The 26,278-nt window shown below is 38.4% G+C and overlaps 2 protein-coding genes across 2 annotated transcripts in view; one reads left to right on the top strand and one right to left on the bottom strand.

Moving 5' to 3' along the window:
- Nucleotides 1-12,030, top strand: part of LOC135085898 (serine/threonine-protein kinase 10) — a 74,458-nt gene extending 62,428 nt beyond the window's left edge. Inside the window, exons 23-29 of the mRNA XM_063980683.1 lie at nucleotides 187-306; nucleotides 1,641-1,724; nucleotides 2,719-2,873; nucleotides 5,192-5,363; nucleotides 6,789-6,884; nucleotides 8,059-8,202; nucleotides 10,930-12,030. Coding sequence (XP_063836753.1) covers nucleotides 187-306; nucleotides 1,641-1,724; nucleotides 2,719-2,873; nucleotides 5,192-5,363; nucleotides 6,789-6,884; nucleotides 8,059-8,202; nucleotides 10,930-11,811 — 1,653 coding nt within the window. The 3' untranslated portion in view covers nucleotides 11,812-12,030. The remainder of the gene's footprint in view (nucleotides 1-186; nucleotides 307-1,640; nucleotides 1,725-2,718; nucleotides 2,874-5,191; nucleotides 5,364-6,788; nucleotides 6,885-8,058; nucleotides 8,203-10,929) is intronic.
- The window catches only part of LOC135086140 (uncharacterized), a 221,352-nt gene that overhangs the window by 166,957 nt on the left and 28,117 nt on the right, over nucleotides 1-26,278 (bottom strand). The window lies entirely within an intron of this gene.

Below are 26,278 nucleotides of genomic sequence, written 5' to 3'. Positions count from 1 at the left end.
CAAACTCAATGACAGGGGGGCGCTACCATCGTTCAACTATATGGTTTCCAACATGGCAAAAATCGGAACCAGCGATCCGGTATTGATGGTGGCGACCCACTGTCAATGTCATCGATAGGACAGTCCAGTATTTTGGAACTATATCATATTGTTGTAACTTACAATTAAATTGTAAAATGTTTCCAGGAGGTGGAGCTAGTGTCAAAAGACCGTCGCAAGGACACGTACAAGCAGCGACGCACGCGCCTCGACGAAGAACATGCCGAGAGGGAGAGAGCGTTCGTCGCCAGTTTGGCTGAGGCACAGGTGAGAAATAGATTTGAGGCTACAAACTTGATGCCGACAGTGACTTGAGATGTTAATCCTGCTTCCTGCAGGTTTAAAACCTACTTACTTCTTTCTGCTGTAGTGGAGTATTGCGTAAGAGAGCTCACAGACGAGCGACAATGTGTCGGCGTCTATTCCCACCTCTCGTTCCCACCACTGCAACTCCTGTATAGCCAGGATCTACAGCTTGACCGCCAATAAAAACCCAACCAATGACGGTCAAGTTTGTCCCGGGGGAAAGATAAACTGTCATTGGACCCGCAACGAAATTAATCAGAAGAACATAGGAGGAGTTCGAAATTAAGGTTAGACTTCCCTCCTTTGCAAAGCGGATGACAGGTGACAAACAAAGGTTTAAAACCTGTAATGTGTCGGCGACTGCTTGCGATAGTATTAGGCGACGGTTAGTGACTGTTGGCGACAGTCTCCGACTCTCGCCTTTCGCTGTCATGACATGTTGATCTTTTATTTGACGTGTCGACAACAAACCTGCACAGCGTCAGCCCAAAACTCCGCCACAAAATGGCGTTGTCAGTAGCCTTCATTAAATCTTCCTGCGTGCAGTTGTTTGGGCACGCAGGGCACGACATCGTGCTTCGTCGACTGGGGACATCACGTGAGGACGTTATGACATGTTGATACGTTAGTGACTTCCCGTCTTAAAGAGTCGCGATGCATCGGCGACATTCGCGATGTGTCCGCGACATAAATGATTTGATTAATTGATTGATTGACAGTCGTCTAATTTGAATATCTTTCATCTGCGATTATTATCGGCAACTGTCGCCGATTTAAGTCGCAAGCAGTTGCCGATATACTATCGCTCGTCTGTGAGCTCCCTTTCATCACATTTCACCTCTCCGTTCCACTACCGTAGCAATCCACTCAGTTATAAACTACGCCTGTAGTTTTTAGTTTAAACAACTAAATAAATAATTTTCCATTGATTGTTTGACACCATCAGTCAAACGTGGTTTTTCCCGTGTCAAAAACTATGGCGTCACTTAAGGTCATAGACTTTTGCTCCACTTTTGATTTTGATTATTTTAAGTCATAGACTTTTGCTCCACTTTTAGTAGTATCATATTGTTGATATAATAAATAAATAAAATAAATAAATAAATTTTTTATTTATCTCTCACACACATAACATCAATTACATTGATATTTATTATTTACATTTAAGGTGTAACACAATATTTATATTTAATTAATTAATCCTTAATACAGAAACCTTACGCGAGAATGTAACGTTTTAGCACGAGTATGTCTGCTATGATGTATATTTTATTTATCAATACATTTGTTCACAGGACACGGTACTCAGGCGCATACACGAGCACCACCGAGAGAGGCAGGCACTGGCCGATCGGCAGTACCTGCAGCAGAGGCATCAGGTAATACAATTTGTAATAGATATTGAAACTACACAATGGCGGATAACGGACTGTTTTATTTATCTCTCTCCATATTCAAACATCCGATTAGCAAGCTGAAGTGGCAATGGGCAGGGCACATAGTACGCAGAACTGACGGCCGATGGGGCAGAAAGGTTCTGGAATGGAGGCCGCGTACCGGAAAACGCAGCGTGGGACGTCCACCTACAAGGTGGACCGACGACATCGTAAAGGTAGCAGGGAAGCGCTGGACGCAGGCCGCTACCAATCGATCAACATGGAAAGCATTGGGGGAGGCCTATGTTCAGCAGTGGACGTCCTATAGCTGAAATGATGATGATATTCAAACATAGGTTACAGAGGCTATGACACTAGGTGGCGCTAGTTTAATTCGTTACACATTATAACACACTCTCCTAATTAAATAAAGTAAATACTATTCCAACTAAAACCTAATTTTAAATTAGCCTTTTTTTCATGAATACGATCTCTTTTGTGTAGTGGACATCTTAGTAAAGACATACTTTTTATGATTTGTTAAAAAACGCGATTCCGCGATTTTGTATAACAAAGAGGAATAAATATCACGTCATTAGAATAGAATAGAAAGTATTTATTTGACTCGAAACCGGTTACATTTACAAGTATTAGGTAACGGATTCATTTATTTTAAAGATACTAAGAAAGTTACCCTCAAAGCGACTAAAGGAGAGCCAGCGTGAGGAGTGTAGGACAAATCCTCCATTTGCCTCTAATACATTAGAAATGTTTGTGTTCTTGCAGTGGAGACTTGATGACATAATTTCGCGTTTGAGACCCGTTAATTAACATACTTGTTTTTAAAAATTCATGGAAGACAAGGGTTTTGGCATTACGTGCTACGATACCATGCTGAGTGGCCCACCTTTTCAGTATCATGTGTATGTTTAAATTTATTTATTTATTTCGCTTATTTATTTATGTTTAAATTGTTATAAAATATCTATTTTCCCAGATAATGCGTACCCGCGAAGCAGCGTTATGGGAGTTAGAAGAGAAGCAAATCCACGAGCGACATCAGTTGGCCAAGCGGCAGCTAAAGGACGAATTCCTGCTGCGACGCCATCAGATGCTGGTCCGGCACGATAAGGAGCTGGATCAGATCAAGAGGTCAGTGTATACTGGTTAGATGGGTACTACTAAAGTCCTGTCGCCGATACAATTTCGTGTAATTTATATTACTGTCGTGATCGCACACTCACTGCGGCCGCCCGTCGCATAGTCGCGACAGCAATATAAGGTGTTATTTTTTATACTGATCATACTTTACCAACGCATCTAATAAAATCATACAAATACAACCCAAGTGTTTTTAAAAAAAAATTCAGGCTAGTTTTTGTTTTTACTTTTCCTAACAAAAAAAAGATATTATTTTTACAACCATCCTGTCTTCACTCACTGCCTCTCTCTCTTTCTTTACTCATTTCATTCATACGAGTACGAACAATGGGCGCGCGCGTTCATTCAACGTTCACACACATAAAGGTTAGATTACACTAAACCTACGTTACCAAAAATTATCACTCGTGAGTATGTACGATGTTACGTCATGTTAATAGGTACTACGCGCTGGGAGAAATGAAATCTAGCCACATAGGTAGGTAAATAAGTGTAGGTATTTTCATTAGTGTAATAGCGGGGGACTTTTCCAACGAACCGAGGCGAATCATCCGCGTTAAACTAGAAATTTAGAAAAGGATAGAAATTGGAATTCAATATCTACGGTTTCGTAATGCCTATGCAATTTATTTAGAGACGTAATAAAAAATTGATAGGTAGGTACATACCTATCACTACTTCGCTTCGCGTCAGTGGAAATGCACCCTAATATTGAATATGATTATGTGTTGTAAATAAAACTCACTGATCAATTTTCCTGGTTTTAATTCCTAAATTATGATTTGCCATCACACTTTAGATTCATTGATTTTACTTATTCACACATTTACCTATTTTGAATGTTGTTATTTAAAGTTCCTAGGTTATTATTACACTAATCACAATACATTTTGAATGTCAAGCCTTTGTTGAATGTTCACGTAAACACTGTCTTGCACTGTCTAATCTAGCCACGATCGAATTGAAATAATGCTTCCGGGCTGCACACTTGCTTGCTGTTCACTAGACACCACGTCGGATGTTGTATTCACAATTCGCGCACTAACTTTTTTACGGAAAAAGTCCCTTTCGCGTAAACAAGCACTCATCTGTCCAAATCACACTGTAGGTATGTACCTAGGTAGACTTCGCAATAACCATCGATAGAACTCGGTCCCGGTCGTGGCCCTCTGGCAACAACTCCTTGATAAGGCATTCCGTATTTTTACGCAAAAGCCGCCGTCTGCGGCGCTCGCATCTGGGTACCGCCAGCACTGTGCCGGTGATTGAAATTGAAATCCAGAACTTCGTCCTCGAAGCGCACGGGATCTCGTCAAGTCAGGATACGGCTGCGCTCCCTGAAGCGCTGCGCGGCTCCAAACAAGCAAGGTGTGAAGGTTTTCGACTCGTTAATGTTTCTCGTCGGCCAGTTAGTGTGCCCGAAACATAATTTCACCTGCGTTTTGTTATTTATCAAGCGCGGCATTGTAATAACTCGCACACACACACTGCAATACGTTTGGGTACAACATTGGACTGACTGGGACGATTGTTTATGTTGTGGCGCTCCCGCATGCCGATCGGCGACTCGGCGCGGGCTGTGGGCGCGGAGCGACTGGCTGGCATATCAATATGGCCGACTCACGCGGCGCGGCACGTGGCAGCGGTCGTTGCCCTCGGCCGGCTACTACGATAGTGCGTAAACGAATACTCTGCGCGCTCAAAGGATGATTTATTTTTTATTTTTTTCGAAACATTCTTTGTCGTTTTACTCGAAAACTAGCCTGAATTTTTTTTTAAAAACACTTGGGTTGTATTTGTATGATTTTATTAGATGCGTTGGTAAAGTATGATCAGTATAAAAAATAACACCTTATATAATTACACGCGAGCGATAAGGATGGGTAGCTTGGGGTCATTGGACGATATTCTATCTGCTCGGCGACCGGACTTTAGCAAGGCAGCGTGTGGAATGTATGTGCCATGAAGCAGATGAAATCATCACTTCACACTGAATGATGACTTATGATGCGCAAGCGTAGATTTTTGCCCGTTTTCACCATCAATCCCTAATTTTTAAGTGACCCGTATGGTAGCACATAACAGGAATTTTGTTTTCATAGGGGTCACTTAAAAATAGGATTTGATGGTGAAAACGGGCATTAGGCTCACAGCATGTAAGACATATTGCCCCTAAAAGTTACTGCAGGATTACTACTACGAAAAACGATATTTGAAGTTTCGAATGTTGCCATCCCACTCACGCCAAACAAGATGCCAGTATGAGCCACGCATGCAACAAATGATAATAAAATCTTTTGTCTTTACAGGAAGAACGCCCGCAAAGAAGAGGAGTTAGCCAAGTGCCAAGCGCTCGAAAAGCGATCGCTGCCGAAACGGATCCGGGCGGAACAGAAAGCGAGAGAGATGATGTTCCGCGAGTCTCTACGCATATCGGCCGCGCCGCCGTCGCAAGAGGACGACCGTGAGAGGCTTAAGAAGGTAGGTTTATTGGCTCCTAGCATTAAGTCACTCAGTGTCCGGGCGGAACATGGCGATAGAGATGATGTTCCGCAAGAGAGATGGTGTTCCGCGAGAGACTCGGGAGCTCTCACCATCAGTTCACTAGTGTCCGGGCGGAACAGAAAGCGAGAGAGATGATGTTCCGCGAGTCGCTGCGCATATCGGCCGCGCCGCCGTCGCAGAAGGACGACCGCGAGAGGCTCAAGAAGGTAGGTTTATTGGCTCCTAGCATTAAGTCATTCAGTGTCCGGGCGGAACAAGCGAGAGAGATGATGTTCCGCGAGTCTCTACGCATATCGGCCGCACCGCCGTCGCAGGAGGACGACCGCGAGAGGCTCAAGAAGGTAGGACTCTTGGATCCCAGCATTAGGTCACTAGTGTCCGGGCGGAACAAGGCGAGAGAGATGATGTTCCGCGAGAGAGATGGTGTTCCGCGAGAGACTCGAGAGCTCTCACCATCAGGTCACTAGTCTCCGGGCAGAACAGATAGCGAGAGAGATGATGTTCCGCGAGTCTCTACGCATCTCGGCCGCGCCACCGTCGCAGGAGGACGACCGCGAGAGGCTCAAGAAGGTAGGTTTATTCGCTCTTAGCATTAAGCCACTCAGTGTCCGGGCGGAACGAGGCGATAGAGATTATGTTCCGCGATAGAGATGGTGTTCCGTAAGAAACTCAAGAAGGTAGAACTGTTAGCTCCCGTCGTCAGTTCACCCAGTGTCCAGGCGGAACACAAAGCGAGAGAGATGATGTTCCGCGAGTCGAATTTTATTTAACCCACAGAAGAAACACCGTATCGCCTTTCGCACGGTGTTTATAAGTTTGCGCTTACGTTACGGTGTGTATAAGTTTGCGTTGCAGTATGGAGTTTCATACAAAGAATACTGACCGCCTCGAGTTGATACGGTTACGATCCCTTTCCAGGTTGATAAATGTTCTACGTTCTTATTGGTTATTTTGTCCCATTTCAACTATAGGTTAACAATCGATCCTTTTCAACCGTGACAGCAGATAATGTTCCAACATTGTTACATAGTTATTTAATTTTTAGCGTTAGAGTTTAAGGGTAGGTATACCAAACATTGATGAAACAAACGCTATAAAATTATCACTTCACGGGATTTATTGCAACAATATTTTATTTACCGTTAAAATAGATATTGTTGCAATAAATCCCGTGAAGTGATAATTTTATAGTAAAAATGCAACATAATAGTTTAAAATATTATGAAACAAACGCTGGCCGTAACAGCGTATTACACTTGAAAATTTCGACGGGTTCATCCAGTGTCTAAGTAGCTCAGTTGGAAGAGCAGTCGCCCGGCAAGCGGAAGGTCGTGGGTTCAATTCCCGCCTTAAGCAGTCCGATTTTTTCAAGTTATTTATAATTTTCAAACATTGTTCCAGTTTAAGGAGAGCGAACAGCGACGCTACCGCTCGGAACAGCAACGGTTGAACACCAAGCACACGAAGGCGAGGGAGGAACTGAAGGCAGCGGGAGAGGTATGATATCTCATTGTTAGCGAGTTCGCGCACTCCTGGCACACAATCAGGCGAAATTATGAGAAGTGATGACATTTATCAACGATAGCAGCCCGACGCGAAGTACCGTATTTGTGGTGTCAAGCCCCAGAAGGGGGAGAATAGGGATGTTTCCTGGGTCAAAAAGCAAGAGTTTTAATTAGTCCGTCAGTTAACTTATCAAAAAATACTCTACACGTATTTTTCACTTTTTCAAACTAATGAAAATTTAAAGAGATAAAGCGCGCCAAAGTTCATAAGAAGAGGCCCGTGACGTCAATGCGTGCATAAAAGTGCCGCACGTTGTGACGTCGTGCGGAACTTCAACGCACCATAACTATGTAATTATTTGTTAGATTGACAAATAAAAATGTGTCCAATATTTTTTGATATTAAACATGACGGACTAAAAAAATTTTTTGAGGAAACTAGCCTATTGACTATGAGAAGGGATATGGATCAGAGAAATTTGTAGGGAGTCTCTCCCGAGATTCGGTTCGTACGCCGTGAGGCAGGAAGAACCATGGGTGGTGGTGGGTTGATCTCATTCTTAGAGCCCTTATTCACAAACGATGCTTGCTTAAGTGAAGCAGCTAATTGAACGCACAACGTTGAATAGAGCTCTGTGATTTGCTGATGGTTTGTATGTCACCCTGTGCGTCCACGCGCACTATGAGACCTCATAGTAATGTATGTGAATACGCGCGTTAGACCCCTTTTCCACGGCGATCCAGTTTTGCGGGATCCCGCAAAACTAATTTCAAACAAATAAAAAAGAATTCCAAAATTCGAACAAATCTATTGCGACACACTGTAAACGAGTTCGTTGGATGTTAATATTAAAACACGTATACTGCTAAACGGGATCCTACAAAAAAATCCTACAAAAAACAAGTTCCTGCAAAAAATTGTTTTCAGTCATCTATCTCGACTATCTATCTCCCACTTTGCAAAGGAGGGAAATCAATCCGTAACTTCTAACTCTTCCTATAATCCTCTTAACTTCATTGCAGGTCCATTTCCCCAGGGACAAACTTAATCTTCACTGGTTGGGTTATTGTCAGCGTCAAATAGTTCGTGACACTCAGCTGTAGTCTCAGTACTGAGAGTTAGGTTTCAATTCTACACTATTTTATCTATTTAATAATTTCTCCAGGCGTTACTGCGCGAACTGGAGCAGTACCAGAACGAGAAGCGCAAGGCTCTGATGAACCACGAGACCAACAAGATGAAGGCCGTGGAGGAGCGCTACTCCGCCGAGCTGAAGGAGTGGCGCGCCACCCTTGGAGACAGGAAGCTGGTGAGTTTCTGTTGGTTTTACAGCACTGGACCTAAAAATGAACCTTGCGGGACACCTTTTGGAGGACCCAAAATAGTACCTTGGGTGACACCCTAAAGTATGTGACCTATGCCCGTTTTCACCATCAATCCCTAATTTTTAAGTGACACCTATGAAAACAAAATACCTGTTATATGTTACCATAGGGGTCACTTAAAAATTAGGGATTGATGGTGAAAACGAGCACTAGTAAGGTACCTTGCGGGACACCTTAAGTACAGCACCTAATATGGTACCTTGCAGGACTCCTCTTGTTGCACCCAAAATGGTGCCTTGCACAACACCAATGGACTCAGAACAGTTCCCTAGCTAACACTTTTAATCAAAAAACTTAGTGATAGCGAAAAGATAAAATTCTTATTTACTTATTGTCATATTGTATTATAATTTTTGATGTGCGTAAAGCATGATTGTGTATAAATTATCTTAAGCCCCTATCAAATGTTGGTGAACAGTTTTGTCATATCTTTGACTTCTAGGATTTTTTCATTTGAGAGATCAATGAAGGCTATCGTTTTAGCGCTCACCAGTTGGCGCTACTGTAGAGGTCAATCGCCAGTGGTGCCAACTGTTAAGTATAAATGATAGCCCTCATTAAACTCATGGCCTTTCGCTTGCCGAGCAAATGCTACATTGTGTAATCATAAAGTTATTATAATAATAGAGCAACAATCACGAGCTGTGTGAAACGAAACCGATTTTAGGATGTCATTTGTATGTCAGTTTTCAGGATTATTTCACTGTTTTGTACAATAAATCAATCACTGAACCAGTCACCATGTTTTTCATAAACATCCACGATTACACTCACATAAAATGTGAAAAAATCTCAAGAGCTCAAATTTTCAACGTGCCAATGAGTGCTAACGAACTGTCAAATAGTTGCAAAAAACGGTTCTGTTACGTCGCATCACGCATCTCTTTTTATCACACAGTGTTGCTGCTAGTGACATCTCGCTCGCTCAGTCCTTTGTTGCTCTATTCCGCTAGGTATATTAACTTTATGGTATAAATAGAGTTTAGATTCTATAAAATACAAAAATGTTCACCAACATTCCAGCATGCTGTGAGCATGAGCAACTAATGGTATAGCATGCTTCGCTTGGTGACTACTTACCGGTGGCGGTCTTGCCTTTGCCATGGTTTTACTGAAGTTTCAATGTAACATATTAATTTCTTTTATTTCGCTTGCCTTATGGACATTTTAGACGTGTTACTATAGCATCCAATTCTTTATTAATTTTCTCGTTTAACCCCTGAATGTTGACAATTTTAGTGAAATGTAGATAAAATGACAAAGCTGTACATTTTTTGCTTGTTTCGGAATTGTTTCTTCAATTGTCCATATTAAAGTTTAGAAAGAGCGCGTCAACGCTTTACGCGTTGGTCTCGCATTTTTAGTTTCAAAACAAATCAAATCAAGTAATTTATTCAGTACTTAGGCCCTTTCAAGGACGCTTATACACGTTCCATTTTATTTGTTGAAATATTTTAGGCTATTTTTAATTTATTGTTTTCAACGATTTTACATTTACGTACAGTCGAAATACAGTCGAAATATAGATTTTTTTGATAGAATTTGAAACGAATTAGTTTATACTTCTAAATATTGTCGATAGATGGAGTGAAACGGTCAGTTGCAAGGTCAGCGTCAATATTTCGTGACACCCAAAGTAGCCAAAAAGTTCGCCGCACATCTTTGTTCAAATTGGAATAAGGTTGTGTTGTCAACTTTTTGGCTACTTTGGGTGTCACGAACTATTTGACGCTGACTAAACAATACTCGCCTTTAAAGCAATCTCAATAAAAACACTTGTCCAATAACTCGTAATGATTCTAAAACCCAGTTTTTATGAATAGAAATGACAGTGAAACCATGACAGAGAGCTGTGGTTGAAACAAGCAGAGATTTCGGTACACTGCTTCTCTAAAACTGCTTTTTACTTATTAGCGTCACAAAGAATGTGTGATTCTCTTATTGCATCCTTTTTTGGTGTATATTTCGATCAAAATTGTTTTCAGCGAGGAAACACGATGTTTTTGTCGTGTATTTTTGTTTATTTTTTATATTCGGCGGTTATTTTTCCTATTGGAAACCAAATTTTTTGTTGAAGTTGTGTAATATCGTTTGTTCTTTTTTACCAATAGGGAATATGCATGAGAACTATTTTTTGACTAACAGATTTTTCAGAAAACGGTTATCGGAGAGTTTTCTTACCAAAAGAGCCAATTACTTGCATTCCATTACCATAAGAGCTCTTTCCTACAGAGACATCCCGTTTTTTGCAGGATCCCGTTTATTAGTATCTGTGTTTTAATATTAACATCACACGAACATCCTGTTTGCAGTGTCCCCCAAAAAACCGATCTGTTTGAATTTTTAATTCCAATTTCAAATACACACTTGTGTGTTCACGATAGTCCAGTTCTGCGGGATTCTGCATTACTGGATCCCTAAAAACTGAATTGCGGTGGGAAAGGGCCCTCATTGTTACATAGGTGTTATAATAAAAGTATACAGAGATCAATTTCTAGACCCTGTAGACTCATTAAAAACAGTCATGCATATTCCCTATCAGAACTAACGAATCCCCCACCCGTCTCTCCTCGTTTCAACCAAAATCCCCAAAGCGTTCATGTCTGTGCCGTCCCGAGCCACGCTCGTCTAACGCGGCCGTTTCTATGCAGACCCTCATAAATCTCTTCGCGAAACACCTCGACGACCACGAGAAGAAGTTCGGAAAGCCTATCCAGGACCGAGGGCTGTACCTCGACGCGCCATGGCCGAAGAACGTACTGCAACACGTATTAAGCGCTTACCACCAGAGGACGTCACTTATAGGGTCCCTAACCCGCTCCAGAACGAGCCTAAACTTCTTGTCGGCTGCGAACACCCCTAACATGGAACGCAGAAGGAGCATAAGTCCAAACTCTGAACGAGCTACCAAATCCGCCGCGACCAGCGCTTATAACACACACAAAAGGGGCAAATTGACCAAGATGCAGAAATACGGGTCGACTTCAAACTTGAAATTGGTGTCGGAAAAGATATCAGGGTTCTCCGTCTTTAGTGGCGCAGACGACATTAAGAGAAACCCGATCATGGCTTACGGAGACGTCCCGAAAGAAATCGAAGAGGAACCGAGACGCAGCATTGAAAGATCCAAACCTGTTGACAGAGTGATCGGTGCGAAGAAAATCAACAGACAGAGTTTATCTGAGAATCTGTTCAAACAACTGAACGTGGAGAGCGATCCTGGGATGAAAAGGAGCATCTCACAGCTCAGTTTGAAGCAGGACATAGCCTTGGAAGCGGTCATGATCGACTTGCCTTCAGTGGAAAGCAGCAGATACAATACTATGAAAAGTAACAGTACTTTTGGTACCATATCACGTGATGGAAGCGAGACAGACGATGGTGAAACAAAACACTTCAGCCGGTGGGGGCCGGTGCGAGGCTCCAACAGCTACTCTGACCACCCTAGCGTGCCTGTCAGTCAGCTGTCAACGTTGAACTTAAAAACTATAGCCACAGACAAAACAGAGGAACCGGGCGATTCCAATGTCTAAATAGTTGCAGAGGCCAATCGATTGATAAGTAGGCACAATACTTACATTTTGTAAAGCCAGCTGAAATCAGCGAGAACTAGATGTTTACTATTTTTAGGAACAGAGGGCGATTCCTATGTCTATATTGTAGTGTAGGTACAATACAGTTTGTAAAACAAATATTATGATGATCGAGGGCTAGGGTGTGTCACTGTTAAAATTTTTGATCAATTTTGTATTTCGTGACTTAAAAAGAATACTTCTAATATGGACAGTCTGCGTCAAATAGTTCGTAACACCCAAATTGGCTAAAAAGTTGTCAACTTTATTCCAAATTGTAACAAAGACGTGTTGCGAACTTACTGGCTACTTTGGGCGTCATGAAGTATTTGACGCTGACTGTACGTTAAAATGCTTGTTGCTCATTGATATGCTTCCGTGTTAGAAAAATAAGGTTAAACGAAGTTAGACCTTGTCAAAATAATATTTGCCAATCAGTATTCAATTGGTCACATTTTTATATTCCTCAATTATGCCAAAGCAATGGCTTCCTGCAGTATTATAAGAGTGCAAAGAGATTGCGTTTTTAAACTTAAATGTTCTAAAATGCCAAAACTTTAAAGTTACACTTACCACTTACACTGCCCGTATTCACAAACGATGCTTGCTTAAGTGAAGCAGCAAATAGAACGCGCAGCGTTGAATAGAGCTCTGTGATTGGTTCGTGTGTCACCCTGTGCGTCCACGCGCACTGTGAGACCTCATAGTAATGTTTGTGAATACAGGCGTATTATTAATACTTGCCATTAAAATATTTATAAGATTACAATAATATTGACACAGAAGGGCTGAAAAATTAGGCATAAAACGAATAAGTGACCGTTCTGTAAGATTAGTCTTTATGATGCTATCTAGTGTTGCCATGTTCGTTGATTATTGAACCGGCAATTCCAATTTTAAAATTGGGTAATTTTAAAGATTTTAAACATTCCATTTGGTGTAAATTGTGTTTCGCGGGGTGCATAGGGCCTGACTGGTCTTGTCAGTTGTCAATTAAATTAAGGCTAGGAGCAGACCATAGATTTTTCGTCGGCCGATAGTTTAATCGGGCAGTTGATCAGTATGGACATGTATGGAAGTGCGCACATTACAACGATTTGATTTGGCCGATTCTTCGAGCCCAACTATCGGCCAACTAAAAATCGGTGGTCTGCGTCTAGGCTAAGTGCTTATAAAATTTGAAAGCCGATACGGGCTATGTGTAGTTTAGTATTTTAATTATTATAGTTAGTAGTGTTGGTTTTGGTACTTGTAAACATGGAGGGAAATATAACATGACTAGCGGCCGCCCGCGACTTCGTACTCGTGGATCCCGTTTTACCCCTTTAGGGGCCCGTTCCCGTGGGAATTTCCTGAATTCCTTTCTTAGTGCAGCTCTTCGGTACCCAAGCTACGTCCCTTCCAAATTTCAAGTGCCTAGTTTAGCCGTTTAGGCTGAGCGTTGATATGTCAGTCAGTCAGTTTCTCCTTTTATATATTTAGATTCGAATCAACATCACCTCAGCTATTTTACAATAAAATCTTTTAGTTATAATCAATGTATTCAAAAGTTGTGTGCAGTTTTTCGTTGTAAAAACTATCCACACACTTGGTGAATTACATAAATAAATATTATGTTAGATACATCACAAATGTTTTTATATGCAGTTCTTTAGCTGAAAGTCAGTTATTGAAAAATAATACTTTTTTGTAGGCCCTTTCAAGCCACTTACACACGTCCCAAATAGTAATTTTTCAAATAAGTCTAACCGCCTCTGTGGTCTAGTGGTTAGACCACCTGATTCAGATGCAGAGGTCCCGGGTTCGATTCCCAGTGGGGGCAGAATTTTCTGTTCGGTTTGATTGGTGGTAGGGCTTGTTCTAAGCCCGCCTGGCTAGCTACCACCATCTTACCTAAGTCTGTCGCCGTAACAACAATGTTAACAGCATTGTTGTGTTCCGGCAGCTAGAGGTAAGATAGCCAGTTCCTCTGTGGTTGAGGATTCCGGGTGAAGCTCGCATCCACCTTCGGCCTGATCATCACTTACCTTCAGGTGAGATACAGGCCAAGAGCTTTCTTGTTGTGGATAAAAAAAAGTCCTTTAGAAAGGCTGTAATATGTATTATTCCTGTATCTACGCTCTCTCTTTCGTCTATTTGTTTAGCTAATTCTACCTCACTGTCACAGCAGTCCTCTGTTTCCTTACAATTCCTAAAATTCAGCCGTTTTAATTCTTCACATTTAGCTATGCGCTGTTAAAGGCAATTTTTCCCTTATTTGGACGGTAGTGAAGGTTTCAAATTCTACTTTCTCTAAAATATTTTTATATTGATTCAATTTGGTTAACCTTCCCTTAATAGAACTCCGTTTACTAATTTATCAAATTCCCCCGACATCATTTAAATTTTGCTACGAATTACCAAATTGCAAGAAAGGATGCTGTGATATATAGCTTGCCACTACTTCTGGACAACATATGGGCTGGTACTGAGAAGTGGCGGAACAAACTCAGTCTTTAATCGGTCTCTAATTAAACATCATCTCAGCCATAAGACTTCCACTGCTGAACATAGGCCTCCCCCAATGCTTTCCATGTTGTCCAGTTGGTAGCGGCCTGCGTCCAGCGCCTTCCTGCTACCTTTATGATGTCGGTCCACATTGTGGGACGTCTCACGCTGCGTTTTCCGGTACGCGGCCTCCACTCCAGAACCTTGCTGCCCCATCGGCCGTCAGTTCTGCGTATATGTGCCCTGCCCATTGCCACTTCAGCTTGCTAATCCGTCGGGCTATGTCAACGACTTTAGTTCGTTTACGGATCTCCTCATCTCTAATTTCTAATCTATGTTTACATTTACCTTAACCAACGTAATTCGATGTGCCTATACCCAAGCCTTATACGTTAGCTTAGAGATTTAATAACTGTTGAACGTTGATATTTTAAAATTAGTGAAGACTTTTTGGTGATAGATCGCACTTGACAAAAGATGAAAAAGTTTTCATACATGCAAAGTAAATTAGTTAGTAGGCGCACATCGTTGATTTTTCGTCGGCCGATAGTTTAGTCGGGCAGTTGATCAGTATGGGCATGTATGGGAGTGCGCACACTACGCCGATTCGATTTGGCCGATTCTTCATACAATTTAAAATCAGGCACAACTATCGGCCAACTAAAAATCAACGGTGCGCCTACTCTTAGTTGACCCATTTCCAAGAAACTATTTAAAGAACTTTTCTAGCTCTAAAAAGCCAGAATTATAGCGTTTAACCAGAGTAAATACAAATGAGTAGGTTATCTTCATAGAAACGCACCGAGCCACGGTGGATCGAAATGGCATTAAAGTGGACATAGGGTTTTTTTCCGGAAAATCGAATTTTAAAAATTGCCAATCGATAGTCCTTTGCTCACTCATCACGACATGTCATATCACATTTTTCTATAAACCTGATACTTTAGCTTAAAAAAAATAATTTGTGTTTTTTTTGTATGAAACGAGACATAAAGTGCTAATTTTCTCCGAAGACCTGCTAGATCGTGACTTGAAACAACCTAGGTAGGTATAACTGCATTATTTATTAATATTCTAAGCTATTTCCAGCTGCTCCAAACCGCAACTTAGCCTGTTAAACGATTCCGAAAAAAATTAAAATTGACTCTTCTTGTAAGTGTATTTTAGTTCTTTTTTTTTAGAAAAAGCTTCGATTACGGTACTAGAAAGTGATTTTATCGTTAGGTGACATTGTTATCTATTCTCAGAATCTGTTAAACCCTTTCTTTCCTATCAGCACATGACTTTAAAACAACAATGAAGTTACTCATACCTCGTAAATAACGTGTTTTGCGAATAAGCAGATAATGGTCAGGGGTGGGGGTAAAAAACAGATAAGGATTGTTTATTTGTTTTAAATTTAGTTTGTGCTGTGTAACGTCACCAATAACATTCAACTTTAAATGCGGTTTTTAACATGTAATTACAATGGAAGCTATTGTGAATAATATAGATTTGTTCGTAGTCTTAAGAAATACCCCAAGTAGCAATTGGTATTAATGGTAAAATCTTACTTGTCTTAACTCTATCTAAATTTACACTTAAGCTAAAACCAAATTAACTTAGAATAGAGATTTTTTTCTTTAAGACTTTATATTCTTCATCGAGCGCTACTTAAGCAAATTAAGAATACCCAAAACCAAGTTAAGTATTCTTTAGATAATTTGGTCTTAAGTTATTCTAAGCTTAAGTTAAAAAAATCTTATTTTACTAAATTAAGTTTTTTTGTATGCTCACTTAATACTAAATAGTATAGATAAAGTATTATTTAAGTGTTGCAAAGTAAATAAAGTATTCGTAGATTTACTTAGGACTTTTTAAAGACCATTGTCTTAGAAATAGTTTTCTGAAGATTAAGTTAATTACTTTTTTACTAGAATTAGTACATTTTGAGAAAAAATACATTTAACGGGACGATTTCGATAAAACAGGATCACGCCTATTAATTCAAGGTAATGCACGAGCACCTGCGTGCGTATTAATTATTGATACAAAATGCGTGCGGTCGCCCGCAAACTAAATTATGCTATTATAAGTAAACTCTAAATATGATTTACTAATTAAGTATTGTCTAAAATATTTTCAAAATTGTATGGTAAAGTTGGGTACAACATGATATTATACAATTTAACTAACTAGGTGACAGTAGGCCTACCTTTAAAAAATCTTAACATAATAACTACCGAAAAATGTTTCTAATAATGAGGATCATTTCGATTTTTAGCTGTGAATGCAGATTTATAGGTCTAAGAAATCCTTAATATACAGTCCAAAAATTTTTGTTCTACGACAAAAATTTACGAAGTTATGGCCAAATTACTAAAAAAGTTCACTGACCGCCCGGCGCGGGACCGATGACGTCACTATATCCGATCCGAACGCTGCCGGCGTACTGCGTGGATAGAAAATATTTTTTTCTAGCCCAACTATCAGTTTTAGAGAAAAACTTGTTATGACATTTATTCATCAGAACAAAGTAAGCTATCGATAGGTAATTTTTTAAAATAGAAATTGTGAAAAATATCGCAAAAAATCCATACGCTCATACGATTCAATGGAATGCGGAGACGCGATTAGGGTCTCCGCGGTGGTATATTTGGCGATTTATTCAAATAAAGTGTTCATAAGTGTTGTTAGAGTCATATCTTCATCCAAGTAAAATTTAAAAATGTATAAATATTAATTTATTTACTTCTAACAATAAGTATAGCTGAGGCAGATACACTCTGCCTAGGCTACAAGACATTGCTATGAAGATCATTTCGATGTACACGCAATACCTACCTGTTATTTAGTTTTTCTGAGTTAAACCTACGTACCTACCTATCTATTCGCCGTTTCCATGGGCGGGCCAGCTGCTCCCTCCTGGAAATCTATTTAATCTTAGCCTAGAAGCTGGGTATGACTCCCCTGTCCCTCTCCTCTCCCCAGGTCATAAGCTGGGCATGACTTCCCCCTCGCGGCCAGAAGTCAGTATGATTTACCCCCCCCCCCCCCCAGGCCAGAAGCTGGGTAAGGCTTGCCCCCCCCCCAGGCCATAAGCATAAGCTAGGTATGACTCCCCTTCGGCCAGAAGCTGGGTATGACTAACCCCCCCCCCCTCCCCCCAGGCCAGAAACTGGGTATGACTTGCCTCTCCCCCCAGGCTATAAGCTGGGTATGACTTATTCCCCCCCCCCCCCCCCCCCAGGCCAGAAACTGGGTATTAGCTCTCATATTATGTATTATTATGTTCAATACAAACAATCATAACGTTACACTCACCCCAAACCGCGTCTCTGCATTCTGTCGAATCCTATAAAAATGTGGTTTTTGGACATAGCGATACTTATTTTTCACAATTTTTATTTTTAAAAATTACTGGTCGATAGGTTACTTTATTTTGATGAATAAATGCTATTAAAAGTTTTTTTTCTAAAACTGATAGTTTAGCTGAAAAAAAATATTTTCCATCCCAATAGTACGCCGGCTGCGCTCGATTCGGATATAGTGACGTCACGCGGCCCTGCGTACGTTGACTTTTAACGGAAAAAACGGCCTATGTTTATTACTTAATATCTTCGTAAGTAATGGTCCGATTTGGATAATTCAAAAAGATGTATAATATCTTTCTTATGTCTTAAAGATTAACGTAGATCTATACTAGTTTTATTGCATTTTCTACAACAGTACTGATCCTCATTGTAATACACACTTATTTACGCTTCTCAATCTTCTCATTTAATAAATTAGAAACACTGTGTGATTAAATTTAACAAAATCACAAATTGTTAAAAATTCCATAAAAACAATTAAATAAAAACTTTTCACAATAAATACGGCAAAAATCATATATCCGATATTCAATAAATTTAATTGCTTATCGCTGAGTGTTGCAATTACAGAGTTCAAAGAATACTTTACGAAATATGCGGGTGTTATGTTATAACAAAACTAAAAACGTAAAAACCAATTAAAATCCTATTAGAACCATTTTCGACTTCCACACGGACAATCCGAGGGAGAAATCATGTAATTAATAAATTAGTTAGTAAATGAATTGTTCTTTAATGTATAGCAGCACCAATAATTTAGCAAGACTAAGACAGAATGAAAACTATCTAGTTTTAACTAAATAAAACTAAAGATCTACTTGATACCATATGCACTTAAGTAATACTTCATCAAGTGAATTTTAAGTGTAAGTTAAATCTAATGTTTCTAAACTAATACTATGTAAAGTATAACTTGACTCAACTCTTTCTTAACTAAACTTACAAATTCAAAATCTTCTATACTCTTGCTACATTAAGACGAATTAGAATTACCGCCATTATGAGCTATGTGTAACAAAAAATAAATCAGAAATTAACCTTTAATATTATATCAAGAGGCCATTTAAATTGAAGTACGTCTTTGTTACACTTTTTCTAGTTGCATAAATGTCTAAGAACGTTTGCATAAAATAAAATATTATTTTATAACCTCAAAGTTTTCTTTATACAATACAATTTCGTAATATTTTATTTATCTTTTTAGGTCTTTTTCAAGGCCCTCCTGTTTTATAACATTATCCATTGATTTTACACGAGAAACCACAATGCGTTTTATATTTTCTATGCAAAAATGACATTCACGGTCTATTCTAGACATAATATAAATTAGTTATTAAAATAATTTAATCGCCATTTTCATTAACCTTTATCTAAAGTTGATTTAGTGTTAAAGATCACAATGTTTACTAAATTAAAGTTCCTCTTTAATAAAAAGTGTCTTACATAGTTCTTCATGAAGTTAAATAAACCTTAGCTGTAAAAATAATTATTACTCTTAAATAAGTATTCAAGATATCTTCAACTCTATTTCCTTGTCTACAGTCATACTACAAGTTATATTATAGTACTTATTTAGAAATTCTTAAAACTACACTCTTAATTAGGGTTCAAGTCTGCCTTAAGCGTTGTCTTAACTCTGTCTCAGTGATTTCCAAAGGATTGTGCCCTTTTTTGCCTACCATTGTCTTGGGGCATAACTTCAAGATTTCTTGAGTGCGACTATTGTCTTGGCCAAGACAACGGCTGGAATTAGGCTACTAGTCTTCAAGATATCTTCAATGCCTTATGAAGATAATCTGTTGCTACTTGGGACCTTAAAACCTTTGATGGACAGTGAGGAACTTTATAATCACCTTTAGCAGAAAATGGTACATTTGTCAGAAGAAAACAGTGTTAAGAGCGTTTACGCCGTTTGGCGCAAAAACAGTACTTTTTCAACCCGTTACAATCATTAACCAGTTACATTACAAATATGTTATAGGCATAAATAATTAGGCAATTTTGTCGTCTAAATAGTTAGTTGAGATAATATTTCGATTAGTATAGTATTTAAGAATTCTATCAAGATAAGTCCTCACAGGTTTTCAAATTTCCACTTTAGCGTCAGTTTACAAGCTGAATTTTTTATAAAAATACTGTGAAAATGATATAACAAACATTTATATCCTATAGCATAGGTCCTTTAGGCAAATAGTTAGTTGAGAAAATTCTTAGATTTAAGCATTTTACAATAAGAAATCACAAATTCAAAGAACGTGAAATACCCAAAAATCAAAGTGATTTTTACACAATTATTCTTCTTGATGATGGACAATAACTGTCATCTATCTCTTCCCCAATTTTTAAGAAGAAACAGTGATTGGCTTGAATCTCCAATTAACTGGTCTGGCAACTAGTTTTTAATGAAGACAAAATTGAGGAAAATGTTCTGTTTCTGAGTTAATGTATGTAACGTGTAATTCATCTTTTTTCTGTTTCTGAGTTAATTTATGTAACGGTTTCCTCGGGATAAAGGAAGTAGTCGATGCATGTAGTGTAGAAGTTGGCATGTTTTCTGTAATAGCATCTATATTAAAATTTGATGTTGTTTTTTCACTAGGTTCAGTAATTGAACCAACATTTTCCTCAATTTTGTCTTCATCAAAAACTAGTTGCCAGACCCAGTTAATTGGAGATTCAAGGCAATCACTGTTTCTTCTTAAAAATTGGGGAAGAGATAGATGACAGTTTGTCCATCGTCCATTAAGATTAGTACAAAAATTCCGGCAAACTTTTTACAAGCTTTATATTGACTTCACTTGTTAGTATGTGTGGGACAAATCTTGCAACTGAATTTAAGACCAGTTCTCCTCAACCGATTGAGCTGAAATTTGGTATACTTATGTAAGTACGATGACAATGCAATATTATGGTACCATTGAGCTGGTCTGATGATGGAGTCGGGAGGTGGCCATAGGAACTCCTAAACAAAACGGCGGAAACTCATCGTGTTTGGGTTCGTTGGATTTGTCTTTTTGAGCACTTTAGTGTTAGATAATGTCCAGGGTCCTGAGATTAAGATATAACTAAAAATTGTAAAATAAAATAATAATAAAAATAAACTTTTTTAAAAACAAGCTTTTATTCTGAATTTCGAAAGCTTGTAGCGCAAACAGAGAAAAAGAGGAATAAATTCCATGCGCGATACAAGCTTTCGAAATTCAGAATAAAAGCTTGTTTTTAAAAAAGTTTTTTTTTTTTAACTTAACATTGTTTTCTTCTGACAAATGTACCATTTTCTGCTAAAGGTGATTATAAAGTTCCTCACTGTCCATGAAAGTTTTTAAGGTATTTCTTAAGACTACGAACAAATCTATATTATTCACAATAGCTTCCATTGTAATTACATGTTAAAAACCGCATTTAAAGTTAAATGTTATTGGTGACGTTACACAGCCCAAACTAAATTTAAAACAAATAAACAATCCTTATCTGTTTTTTACCCCCACCCCTGACCATTATCTGCTTATTCGCAAAACACGTTATTTACGAGGTATGAGTAACTTCATTGTTGTTTTAAAGTCATGTGCTGATAGGAAAGAAAGGGTTTAACAGATTCTGAGAATAGATAACAATGTCACCTAACGATAAAATCACTTTCTAGTACCGTAATCGAAGCTTTTTCTAAAAAAAAGAACTAAAATACAATTACAAGAAGAGTCAATTTTAATTTTTTTCGGAATCTTTTAACAGGCTAAGTTGCGGTTTGGAGCAGCTGGAAATAGCTTAGAATATTAATAAATAATGCAGTTATACCGACCTAGGTTGTTTCAAGTCACGATCTAGCAGGTCTTCGGAGAAAATTAGCACTTTATGTCTCGTTTCATACAAAAAAAACACAAATTATTTTTTTTAAGCTAAAATATCAGGTTTAGAGAAAAATGTGATATGACATGTCGTGATGAGTGAGCAAAGGACTATCGATTGGCAATTTTTAAAATTCGATTTTCCGGAAAAAATCCCTATGTCCACTTTAATGCCATTTCGATCCACCGTGCGAGCGCGGTTTGTATGTGAGCGCGCCAATACGTGCCTGACATAAAGACAATGCCGGAAATTGGCGTCTTTTTTTTTCGCGCGGCCAACGACCAAACCATGTTTTTGGATATAAAATAGTGTAATAAACCAAACTTACTATGACATGTATACCTCTAAACTCAGTCTGAACTGAGTTACGAGCAATAGAAGTTTGATGATTTACATACATACTAGATTTGCTTCTTGCGCGCAAGTTTTGTAAGAAATTGCAACAAAATAGTGACATTGTATGTGTAAACAAACAATACCATCCATTAAAGGCTCCAGACATCAGTGTGGAGCAGAATCAGCGCAATAAAAAATAGCCCAATATTTTGTTGCAATTTCTTACAAAACTTGCGCGCAAAAAGCAAATCTAGTATGAAAATCATCAAACTTCTAATGCTCGTAACTCAGTTCAGACTGAGTTTAGAGGTATACATGCCATAGTAAGTTTGGTTTATTACACTATTTTGTAATCAAAAAACAAAGTTTGGTCGATGGTCGCGCCAAAAAAAAAAAGACGCCACCTTCCATACAAAATCTGGCATTGCTATTTAGCGTGGATTAGCGGGGAGTTTCTATGAAGATGACCTACTCATTTGTATTTACTCTGGTTTAACTGAGCCAGTGCCCGAGGTACGGGTACGACACGGGAGGATGTTTTTGTGACGTCAAACGTCTGTGAGACTTCAGATATGCTTCAGACTTGTATAGTTCCAAAATACGGAACTGTCCTATCCATGACATTGACAGTGGGGCGCCACCGTCAATACCGGATCGCTGGTTCCCATTTTTGCCATGTTGGAAACCATATAGTTGAACGATGGTAGCGCCTCCCTGTCAATGAGTTTGGTGGGACAGTTCAGCGTGGGTCATCTATATGCTCTGTCACGTCATTTTATGTTGTGTCACCCCTCCCGTACCGCTACCATACCTCAAGCACTGACTTATGCGCTAGACAAGATAAACATGGCGGTAATATTATGTTAAAAAGCTTTTTGACAGACCTTTGACCATTTTCAATTTTATTCAAGTTCGATCTATCAAAAAATCGTCAATATTAGTTAGTCATAATAAATTGCTATGTTGATTATAAAACTAGAAACCTACTTACAATTAATTATTTATATTTTTTAAATTTAGTTCTTAAGTTATCGATTGGCAAGTTCACAAAATCAACAATTAGAATGTAAACTGTTTTAAACGTTATACAGTGTGAGTCACGTTAAAGTGCACATATGAAAATAGATGAAACTAGACCTATTTTTATCGACAAAAAAGAGGTCAAATTTTTTTTTAGATTTTTTTTAAATTTTTTATAGAATTTTTTTTCTTCCAATTACTTATTGTAAAGAAAACGTAATAACTTTTAAACTAAGCGGTATATCCTGATAAAATAAAAACAGTAATAATGCTAAATAACAGGCGATACTGAAAAAATACATAAAATACCCAGAAAATGCCAACAAATAATAAAAAATGATACTTTTTGAAAAAAAAACTGCTTAAAAATTCGTATTTTTTTGGTTGTTTGATAAATTTCTCAAAAAAATGCCCGTATAACAGGTAGTTTTTATTACTTTGTATTATTCTCTATCGTATTATCTTTGTAAAACCAAAAATCGCATGTCTCTATCCCTATCACAATATTTGCTATGATCGTTTGAACAAAGGCCTGCCACCACATTATTCTCCGCTACAGGTAAAGACAATTTTAATTTTAACTAAAATGCTTATTTTACTTCGAAATCTTTTTTTTTAATTTGAAATCTAACTTGTCTTTATCAAAATTACAAATCTAGAGCCATTTTCAGTTTCGTTGTTAACGAAGCGTTGAATAACGCGCCCGGAGAGGCTTAGTTCAAACGATCATTGCAAACGTTGTGATAGGGATAGAGACATGCGATTTTTGGTTTTACGAAGGTAATACGATAGAGAATAATACAAAGTAATAAAAACCACCGGTTATAGGGGCATTTTTTGTAGAAATTTATCAAATAACCAAAAAAACACGAATTTTTAAGCAGGTTTTTGTTCAAAAAGTATCATTTTTTATTATTTGTTGGCCTTTTTTGTGTATTTTATGTATTTTTTTAGTATTTCCTGTTATTTAGCATTATTACTGTTTTTATTTTATCAGGATATACCGCTTAGTTTAAAAGTTATTACGTTTTCTTTACAATAAGTAATTGGAAGAAAAAAAATTCTATAAAAAATTAAAAAAAAATCTCAAAAAAATTTTGACCTCTTTTTTGTCGATAAAAATAGGTCTAGTTTCATCTATTTTCATATGTACACTTTAACGTGACTCACACTGTATAAAATATACATTCCACGCCGACAAGACTTTGAAACATTATTACTATAGTCTGGTCTGCGAGCACGTAGAATTTTGTCCAATGACCCCAAGCTACCCATCCTTATCGCTCGCGCGTAATTATGTTGCTGTCCCGCTCGCACACTCACTGCGGGCGCCCGTCGCACAGTCGCGACAGCAACATAATTACGCGCAAGCGATAAGGATGGGTAGCTTGGGGTCATTGGACAAAATTCTACGTGCTCACAGACCGGGCTTTATACGTATACAACCCGGTCGAATTAACTGCAGCCGTGACGTCACATCGCCGCTCTGGTACGGACAGGGCGAACGCGGGGAGGTGTGCGGGTGAGTGCGAGGGAGAGTCGCATTCCAGCGAGGTGCGCAGTTAGCTCGATCGAGTTGTATGTGTATTTTTTTTTAATATTCAGATATTTCAGTTCACTGTAACAATTACTGCCTATTTTTGAAAATAAATTAAGACCGGACCAAAAAAATAATGTTGTGGTCACCACATTAATTTATAAACTACTTACTTAGGGTGGATTCGACCAAACGAGTAAATATTAATTACAGAATAAGTCGTCAGTTTTGACATATTTCCCATACTGAAACTGTCAATGTGCCAGTTATACCAGGAGTTATGCTCGGATAAAAGTTTGGTCGAATCGGGCCTTAAATAAATATGATGATTAATAATAATGAACCCAGAATTATTTCTACTTTATTTATTAAGTACTTAATAAAATTATCGTCGTTACATTCCCTCTACTAAATAAAATAACTTTGTCACTAGAAAAAATACCTTACTGTATTGTAATAAGGATCGAACTGCTTTAATTTCTGTCATTCGCCATTGGCACCAACTGGTTACAAAAAGACAATACACATTTTTGCAATTATGTTGTCACTCGAAACAAAAATCTTACTGCAGTGTGATAGGATCCAAACTGCTTTAATATCTGTCATTCGCCATTGGCGCCAACTGGTGGCAAAAAGACAATACACATTTTTAACCAGCATGTATCTTTAACTTATATTTAAGTTCAGAAATTGTATAATAATTATGTTTATATTCCCTAAAAATGGAGCTTTGCTCAGGTCTATGTATAGATATTAAATGTAAATAAAAAGTTACATTTGTACATTGGTGTTTATTTTATGGTGGTGGACGCTTTAAAAAAATATCTAAATTGTATATATTTTTTCTTAGCAAGAAAAATCTAGACAGTGCTTCTCTTTCTCGCATTTTTATTAAGATTTGTACAGAAAACAAAATATTAACATTGTATGTCTTCATTATCGACAAATAGGTACAGTCAGCGTCAAATAGTTCGTGTCACCCAAAGTAGCCAAAAAGTTCGCAAAACGTCTTTGTTACAATGAGGGCTATCGTTTTAGCGCTCACCAGTTAGCGCCACTGTAGAGTAAGGTCCTGTCACTTGCTAGTAGCGAAGACAGTGGCGCCAACTTGTGAGCGCTAAAGTGGTAGGAGGACTATCGCATTTGCACTCATCAAGATGGCGCCACTGTAGAGTAAGGTCCTGTCAATCGCCAGGGGTGCCAACTGTTAAGTATAAAAACGATAGCCCTCATTGGAATAAGATTGTGTTGTCGGACTTCTTGGCGGGAATCTGAAGCGTCATGTTAGCAGTTTTGTTTTATTTCCTCAAATTCGTGTGTGGGCGACTATTAATGTGTAATAATGGTGGATTATTAACCATTAAGTGTTCGTGAACGTGCATGAGTGTGGGCAAGTGAAGCAAAGCAGTGCATCGTGATTCTTCTGGTTCTCTCAAGTTGTCCATAGGAGGTCTCAGTAAAGCACCACAACTTTACTGAGACTCAAAGGGTGGGAAGGGGTATCATCTATCATCCTTCATTATATCATTACTTGATCTCATTTTGTAACTCGTATCACATAAATACTTGAAAATGGCACAAATCAAGTCGACCTCGACGTGTATTGCCAACATCATCAAAAAAGATGAAGAAGAAGGTTGTGTTGCCTACTTTTTGGCCACTTTGGGTGTCACGGACTATTTGACGCTGATTTTACGTACTCCCAGAATCAAATATCAATAGTTTTTACTGCAAAATAAAGGAATTGAAAGCACTTTGTCTAACATAGGATTTGTAAACATAACAGTAAGTGACTGAAGAAAATAATTGTACAGTGGTTACTGTGAGAAGGTGTATTTTTTAAGGTTTA

The sequence above is a fragment of the Ostrinia nubilalis genome, chromosome 30 (genome assembly GCF_963855985.1).
Source record: "Ostrinia nubilalis chromosome 30, ilOstNubi1.1, whole genome shotgun sequence".
Lineage (NCBI taxonomy): Eukaryota > Metazoa > Arthropoda > Insecta > Lepidoptera > Crambidae > Ostrinia > Ostrinia nubilalis.
Note: the sequence above shows the minus strand (reverse complement) of the source record. Positions and strands in the feature narration are given on the sequence as shown.